The sequence below is a fragment of the Microcaecilia unicolor genome, chromosome 10 (assembly GCF_901765095.1).
Source record: "Microcaecilia unicolor chromosome 10, aMicUni1.1, whole genome shotgun sequence".
In the NCBI taxonomy this organism is placed as follows: domain Eukaryota; kingdom Metazoa; phylum Chordata; class Amphibia; order Gymnophiona; family Siphonopidae; genus Microcaecilia; species Microcaecilia unicolor.
The window spans coordinates 7,443,776-7,452,849 of NC_044040.1; the positions used below are offsets into that span (position 1 = coordinate 7,443,776).

At 41.1% G+C, this 9,074-nt stretch overlaps 1 protein-coding gene across 2 annotated transcripts in view; it reads left to right on the forward strand.

Annotated features, from left to right (window-relative positions):
- The window catches only part of USP6NL (USP6 N-terminal like), a 201,273-nt gene extending 192,508 nt beyond the window's left edge, over positions 1-8,765 (forward strand). For both annotated transcript variants that reach the window (XM_030215979.1, XM_030215978.1), the window contains exon 14: positions 4,578-8,765. In XM_030215979.1, the coding sequence (XP_030071839.1) occupies positions 4,578-5,968 (1,391 nt within the window). In that variant the 3' untranslated portion in view covers positions 5,969-8,765. The remainder of the gene's footprint in view (positions 1-4,577) is intronic.
- Positions 8,766-9,074: the final 309 nt, after the last annotated feature.

The following is a 9,074-nucleotide window of genomic DNA, read 5'->3' on the forward strand; positions in this document are numbered from 1 at the left end:
TACACTGTAGTTTCATCGCATGCCCCCTAGTCCTAGTATTTTTGGAAAGCATGAACAGACGCTTCACATCCACCTGTTCCATTCCACTCATTATTTTATATACCTCTATCATGTCTCCCCTCAGCCGTCTCTTCTCCAAGCTGAAAAGCCCTAGCCTCCTTAGTCTTTCTTCATAGGGAAGTTGTCCCATCCCCGCTATCATTTTAGTCGCCCTTCGCTGCACCTTTTCCAATTCTACTATATCTTTCTTGAGATGCGGCGACCAGAATTGAACACAATACTCAAGGTGCGGTCGCACCATGGAGCGATACAACGGCATTATAACATCCTCACACCTGTTTTCCATACCTTTCCTAAAAATACCCAACATTCTATTCGCTTTCCTAGCCGCAGCAGCACACTGAGCAGAAGGTTTCAGCGTATTATCGACGACGACACCCAGATCCCTTTCTTGGTCCGTAACTCCTAACATGGAACCTTGCATGACGTAACTATAATTCGGGTTCTTTTTTCCCACATGCATCACCTTGCACTTGCTCACATTAAACGTCATCTGCCATTTAGCCTCCCAGTCTCATAAGGTCCTCTTGTAATTTTTCACAATCCTGTCGCGAGTTAACGACTGAATAACTTTGTGTCATCAGCAAATTTAATTACCTTGCTAGTTACTCCCATCTCTATATCATTTATAAATATATTAGAAAGCAGCGGTCCTAGCATAGACCCCTGAGGAATCCCACTAACTACCCTTCTCCATTGTGAATACTGCCCATTTAACCCCACTCTCTGTTTCCTATCCTTCAACCAGTTTTTAATCCACAATAGGACATTTCCTCCTATCCCATGACCTTCCATTTTCCTCCGTAGCCTTTCATGAGGTACCTTGTCAAACGCCTTTTGAAAATCCAGATATACAATATCAACCGGCTCCCCTTTGTCCACATGTTTGTTTACTCCTTCAAAGAATTGAAGTAAATTGGTCAGGCAAGATTTCCCCACAGAAAAGCCGTGCTGACTTGGTCTCAGTAATCTATGTCCTTGGATGTGCTCTGTAATTTTAATAATAGCATCTACCATTTTCTCTGGCACCGACGTCAGAATCACCGGTATATAGTTTCCTGGATCTCCCCTGGAACATTTTTTAAAAATTGGCATTACATTGGCCACCCTCCAATCTTCCGGTACCACGCTCGATTTTAAGGATAAATTGCATATCACTAACAGTAGCTCCGCAAGCTCATTTTTCAGTTCTATCAGTACTGTAGGATGAATACCATCCGGTCCAGGAGATTTGCTACTCTTCAGTTTGCTGAACTGCCCCATTACGTCCTCCAGGTTTACCGTGAAGTCAATACGTTTCTCCGACTCGTCCGCTTGAAATACCATTTCTGACACCGGTATACCACCCAAATTTTCCTCGGTGAAGACCGAAGCAAAGAATTCATTCAATCTCTCCGCTACATCTTTGTCTTCCTTGATTGCCCCTTTTACCAGAGAATGTGGTAAAGGCGGTTAGCATAGCGGAGTTTAAAAAAAGGTTTGGACGGCTTCCTAAAGGAAAAGTCCATAGACCGTTATTAAATGGACTTGGGGAAAATCCACTATTTCTGGGATAAGCAGTATAAAATGTTTTGTACATTTTTGGGATCTTGCCGGGTATTTGTGACCTGGATTGGCCACTGTTGGAAACAGGATGCTGGGCTTGATGGAACCTTTGGTCTTTCCCAGTATGGCAATACTTATGTACTTATGCAAAATGAAATCTCTTTCCCCAACCTAATCCTGCCCACTTCTTCCTATGGCTAAAACTAAATTCAGTGGACAGCACAGGGGGATGGGGGGAGGCAATGATCAGACCATGATTTATGTGGATAAATAAGTGATGATTCTGTAAGTATGATCTCCACCATTAATAAGTTTTGGGACTTAAAGAAAATATGGATAAAGTGTTCCAAGTTGCTGTGTGCCATCTAAAACAAAATAGTTTTTAAAATGAGTTCAGTGACCTTCTAAGTCCTGTGCTGCTGAATTTTTAAATGTATGGACAGAAACCAGAATGGAAGTGGGTGATGAGAGAAACATATTTTAGCAAATCCATTGAGTGTGCACTAAAGAGTGTGTGAGAAGCACATTACCAGTAGATGAAGCGAATAACTGGTGTCCTACCATTTGCTTTACACACTGAGGCCACACACACTTAGAGCATAAGTACATAAGTATTGCCACACTGGGACAGACCAAAGGTCCATCAAGCCCAGCATCCTGTTTCCAACAGTGGCATACAGTTCAAACTCCTCTTATTGACCTATAAGTGCATTCACTCTGCAGCTCCTCAGTACCCCTCCACTCTTATCTCCCTACACTCCTCCCTGGGAACTTCGTTCACTGGGTAAATCTCTCTTATCTGCACCCTTCTCCTCCACCGCTAACTCCAGACTCCGTTCCTTTTATCTTGCTGCACCATATGCCTGGAATAGACTCCTTGAAACCAGTATGTCAAGCTCCATCTCTGGCCGTCTTCAAATCTAAGTGAAAAGCCCACCATTTTGATGCTGCTTTTAACTCCTAACCCGTTTTATCAGTACCCGTTTTATCATTCCCACCTTAGTAATTCCCTTATCTCTTATTTGTCCTGTTTGTCTGCCCTAAGTAGACCGTAAGCTCTGTCGAGCAGGGACTGTCTCTTCATGATCAAGTGTACAGCTCTGCGTACATCTTGTAGCGCTATAGAAATAAGTAGTAGTAGTAATTCTCTCCTGAGCATGTCAGCCAGGGCTGGGGATTCTATGGAGACAGTGGTTGTTGCCCCTGAAGTGGGGAGGGGCCCAGTTACTGCAATAGCAATACCTAGTGACCCAGATTTGAGGACCATGATTATAGGGCTTGGAAGGAATCTGGCCCCTGACTGAGGTAAGCTGGGGTTAGGGGGAGAAATCCAAAGATAAAGATATATGGCTCCAAATTCCAGGGGAGGCTGAAAGAGGAAGAGGAAACCAGCCAAAAGTTTGCTGCTCATTGCATGTGTTACTTTTGTATAGTTGGAATTAAAACTAAATCATTCCAGTTAATTATCACATTTTTGTCTGTTGCTTTTTTTTTTGTTGCTGATAAGCCTCATCAATGCATTGTTACTTTGCTTACTTGACAGTCAAAACTACAATTTATTTGCTTTGCTAATATAGAATGCATCGTGTTTTATTTTTGAAGGGAGAGAGGGGGACGACAGACGTGTGAATTTTTTTTTTTTTTTTTACAAAAAGCACAAGCTTGTTACTGATATCAGAGGAAACGCTCTTCATTTATGTATTGTTTCTTGTTACATAATACAAAATCTGGCTTATAGTGGTCTGGCCTGGAGCTAAAAAAAAGTTTCAGAAGATAGGCTGGAAAAATGTTTAGGAAACTTATGTGCGAATAACAGAATGGAAAATATAGAAACATATCTAAGAAAAGCAGACGCTATTGGTTCCTGTGGTACAAGCTAACCCTTGATAAAAGACCGCGTACGTTTTCAAAATATGTAGGAAGTGGGGGAAATATTTTTCCCTTATAGTTTATTTTGGTTTTCTTTATTTACATTTTAATTTTTGTCTTTCTGCTTCTGTTTATTTTTTAGAAGGGGTGATAGACAGGCTTTGTTTTCTCTGGTGGTGGGGGGGGGGGGGGGGATTTTCTTCTACTACTGTCTGCTTTGCATGCATAATCACTTCTTCACGGCCTTACCCCATCTTCTTTTTCTCCCTTCAGTTTTTGCCTCCCACCAAACCTTCCTCCTTTCCACATCCCTGTTTACCCCATTTGCAGATATAAAAAATATAAACTAAGCTTAACACATTTTTCTCTAGTTTTAAAGTGATTTTTTTAATATTGATTTTTTAAAAATCTACTATACATTAACATATTGGCTTACTTATGTACGAACCGCCCAATATTCCAAAGGGTTTAACCGGGCAGGAGAGGCTCCTGTATGTTTAAACTCCATTGAGCGACCCGGCACACAGTATTCAGTGGCACTTAACCAGTTCGTGCTGCTGAATATTGCCGCTAACTGACCAGTAAGTGCTCAATAAACTATAAAACTAAACTATAAAGTTAGGACAGCAAAAAGGCTGTCCTAAGTTTATGTGCTAAAGTTAACCGGGCACCAGTTTGAATATCGGCCGATGCCTGGCTAACTTCTGAGCGACCACTGAGACCTGGATATTTAAAACCAGGAACCACGCATGCCCTGTCATTGGACTTCTGGAGTCAGTTCAGCCCGTGGACACCACATACCGCCGCTGCAGATTGAATATTGGGCTGAAAGTCTTTTGCATCCTGAGTATACAAGTGGCCATGTGGACTGGACTGGAATGGAACTGGCAGCATCATTCCCTTCCCTGTAATCCTTATTTACTGTTTTTCCTCCTTTTCTCTTTTCATACTTTTGTACATTTTTTTTTAAATGCTGAACTACTCAGATGTATGTGATAGATCAATAAGGAGGATGAACATCTGCTCTAAAAAAACATTTGCACAATACTCTCTAGTGTGCAGAGGACAAATACTTTGTAATCATTTTTGTTTTTAAATTTTAGGTAAAGAAGAAGAATTGCCAAAGAAACCACTGGGACAGCTTCCACCAGAACCTCAACCTTTAGTCCTTAATCATATGGTCAACGGACAGAAAAATAGTAGCAAATTAGCTGATCAGACTAGGACTGACAAGACACATGAAAAACACGAGATGTCTGCTCAAAATGACAAAGAGAGAAAGAATTCTCTGGAAAAATCATCACTGAAACAGCAAAGGCGGGGACCAGTAGATAAGCAGGGTGCACAAAATAAAGGCGACCTGGAATACTGGAAGAGTCCTCAACCAGTAAGATTGCCAGAGAATCCAAAACACACATCCGGTAATGCTGCTGCTAACCAAAACTTTGTACCTAAGTGGAACAAACCTTCTGATACTAAAACTGCAGAGAACACAATAAAATATGCTTTAGACGTCAAGAGCAAATCTGTAAATTACAGCTTCTCAGGTCCTGCATCCAGTCCTGGGGAGGCCAGAGCGTTTCTAGTCAAGAAGAAGAGCGGGAGGGTTTTGGATGTTGATGAAGGCAAGAGGGGGTCCAACGCCTCACAGTATGACAACGTTCCTGCAGTGGACTCTGAACATGAGGCTCGTGCTGAGGAGCTGGGAGAAAGATACGGTTTACAGAGTACAAGGAATATGAATTCTCTTAGCAGCTCAACTACGAGGCATCCTTTGAAAAGTTCTAGTCCTCAAAAAATATTAAATAGTCCTGGTTTCATCTTACAGCCAAGATCCCCAAAGCACACATCGCAATCTGACATTGCCGACCGCGGCCCTTTTGTAAATCAACCAGCACCCACCTACAGTAGCCCACCTGTTTATAATGAAAATCGGTCTAAGTATCACCCCAGGCTTCCATCCCCACCTTACCGTTACGGAATCAGTAGCGCTTATAGTACAAACTTTGATTTCCCTCCTGATAAACCGTATATGAATTCTTACCCTCCCAGTCAACAGAATCCTCTTGTAATATCCACTACCCGCATAGAAGTCTTACCTGCTGATATAAATGCAACTCTGAATGCAGGAAATTCTAGACAGCCTGTAGGCGACAAATACGTACTACCAGCGTCGGATTATTTGCCAGACAATGAAAAATATTTAGATTCTGGCTCAGTATACAGTTGTGAATCAGTAGGGCAACCGTGGAACAAAGATGCCAACCGAACCCACCTAAGAAATATGCAGAAGTCTCCAACTTTTCAACAAGCACCTATTCCGGACTATAACTTTTCACCCATTTCTGTGGCCAATCCAGTACGATATAGGACTTTACCATATTTGGAACAGCAGGGTTCACCGCAGTACCACCTGTCAAGTCCCCCAGTTGGTACCTACCGTTACAGAAATCCTGGAGAAGGGCTGACCGTACATGAGTCTGTGATGCTGTGAGATGAGATGTTTACCGAAAGAAAGAGCTTGCCGAAACGTGAACTGCGTTGAATTGCTATGTTTATAAATGCCAGAGCAGTATTTGTGTACAAGGACCAAAATCCCCTTATTTGTGAAACTAAATTTAGAAACACTGTGAAAAGTAGTTTGAATTTCAGTCTAAACACTAAAGTTGAACGTTTGTAGGTGTGTGTAGTATACAGGTGTGATTGAAGGGTTCTCATGCATATAAACATAGCAATTAAAGGGGAATGACCCCTGGTTAGGCCTGTAAAATCCTGGCTATTAGAAAAGAAGGTAAAAACAAGAGTTTGAAAAATGAAGTTACTGTATTTATTTATTTAAAGGAATGATGTATCATTGTTTACATGCTCTTATCAGGCAGATTTTTGTAGTGATCGCACCAAGACGTATGTTTGTTTTTCTTTTCTTTGTTTAAAATGTTCTCCTTTGAGAAAATGTCACCCTTTGGATCTGTATATTAAGTTACTGTTTTGATAACAGCTGTCTCTTCAGACCCAGACGAGGGTCGTTTCATGTTGTACCATTACTGTACCTGCAGTCACGTTTTTTTTTTCTTCATTTTAAGCGAATACTTTCCCATTCTTAAGTTGTATATATTTGACTTCTGCGCTTACAGTACATTTTATGTCCATTTATAGCATCCACAAGGGATGACTGCATCAAGGAAAGAAAGTAACAGAAGAAATGCTTAAATAACTGAGATGGGAATATGATCGGTCCCGAGTGTTGTTTTGCATTTGAACTGTGTCAAAGACCAGAAGATAATTTCCTGGGAAGGATTGTCCTACATCACGAGACAGTGGCACATGCGGTTGATTTGAAATGTTCTTAGAGCAGGCTTCTGAGGAAACCATCATCTGACTACTGATCACCAGCCATCGTGCCCCTCCCGTAACCCTGCTTCCCCGCTATCTTCCCTGTAAAAACATTATGCTGGCTGTAGCCTGTAGTGGCCTTAAACCTCAAAAACATTGAGCGATACCTTTGGCTGTACAATGACTGCTGTTGACTGTTCTATCAATGAATACTACTGGAAAGAATTTCACTCAATTAAGTGAAGGAAAAATCGTTAGTGATATAATATAGCTTTATGTAAACATGCTGCTTAAAGGGTCTGCATTAGCTCAAAATCACTTACACACTGTTATGGCATGTGTGTCGGAGCTGATAAAGTTCCCAGCAGTTTATGGCATCATGCAGAGTGAGTGACCTTACCCAGCAGTGCTGGCTGCTATTTTATCCTTTAGGCGGGAGTTGTCCTGAATTTTGGCTGCACTTTCTGTCCCTCTGTGTTGTGTGTTTGATTTACTGTGGATAATGGTCTACATTTACTTACGTTTTAGTCCTTTTTCATTTTTTTTTTTTTTTTAATCTTCAAACTTTTATCTCTTTTGATTCAGTTTATTACCTGCACACGTGTTTCATGTCAGCCGTACTTGAGTAACGAATGAGGAGCATCATCAGAACGGATGGACTACAGCTTCCTCCGCTGCTAATTCTGTTACCTTCCTTATGTCAGTCGTGTTACCGAGGGAGGGGCTCGTCAGCAACAGCACTTCCAGTAAACCAGATTTCATAAGGCCCTTCAGCTCTGGGATCCTCACGCTTAGCCAAAGATTTCAATAAAACGGTACCTCTGCGTTTTATGAAAAGTTAGGTCTAAGGCTCAGAAGCAATTCAGTTTGGCAGTTAAGTTCTGCCACATTTTAGAATCTGTTCATAAATATTTCAAGCACTGACGTTTTAATCATATGGATGGGCTTACCACATACATTTGTAGGGAACACTGTACAGCAATTTTAAAATTAGAAGTTGCACTCAGGGCCAGTTTTAGGGAGGGAGACGAGTAGGGCAGTTGTCTGGAGCCGGGAGGGCCTTAAGAGACCCCACTGGCAAAACAGTGATGTGATTGAGGTAGAGCTTTCGAGTACTTGGCACTTCTTAGTATCTCCCTTAGGCCCCCAATATATGTAACAGTGGCCCTGCTTACAGTGTACATAGATCATAGATCCATTGAGCAAACAGTTAAACATGGTCACCACACCATGCTTTGCTGTGTCCCCCCCCCCCCCCCCCCCCCCAGTGCAGATGGGATTCCATTGCTGAACTGAGTAGTTATATGGGAAGAATTCAGGAAACTTAAGAAACCAACTTAAGCCCAGGACCTTCTGTGGCTAGTTACATTGCATTTGCCCAAATGAAAAGCGTTGAGAGGTACGTTTCAGTTTAGTGTCCCCCCCCCCCCCCCCCCCTTCAAAAAAATATGATTTCTAGGTAAAATTCCTATTTAAAAAAATGGTTTTTCCTTTCGGTTATAAATTCATTGTAGTGTTTGGCATTATCGTTTGTTAGAACAAGAGTAATACAAATGATCATTTCCAGTGATGATTGATTTATTAAAATGATGCTACTACATATGAACTATTAGCACAGAGGTCCTGTTGCATGAAATGGAGCCTGAAGTAAGTAATGTGCTGCCCACTGTATTTAACAGACATTAACTAATTTGTACTGTGTGAATGTTTCTACCTTATAATATCTGTTAGTAAAACGAAAGCAAGTTACATACCAGGAAGTAGCAAAGGAGTTGCCCTGAGAACCTCAGCAGAACTAAAATTGGTTAAAAGAAAACCAGCAAAATAACTGGTAGAGAGAATAGCTTTGCAAGGTAACATAGGTAGAGATGCCAAGATTTATTGACTACTTTGGAAGTCCTTTCAGGACCAGTGTGTTCCTGGGAAGAGACTGGAGCAGGTCCGAAAAGTTTGCACTTAAAAAAAAAAAAAAAAAAAAGTCAAAATGTTTCTTAACCTTGTGAGAGGCTGTTGTCTTTATCTGAATAACCTGCTTTTCTTTTGATTTCATTTAATCTGTCACAAACTTTCACTCCTTTATAGAAACTAAAAATGTTAACCAAAACTAATTCTGTATGCAAAATTGTCTTGTAAACCTTCTAAAGATTCAATGAGCAGAGTGAAAGCTAACTGACATCTTCCATTTTGATTGTCCTGTATGTGACATCATCTGCATTGATTTTATTTCAGCTTCTTTTTAGCTTACAGTCGTAACTCAAGGATTGCTG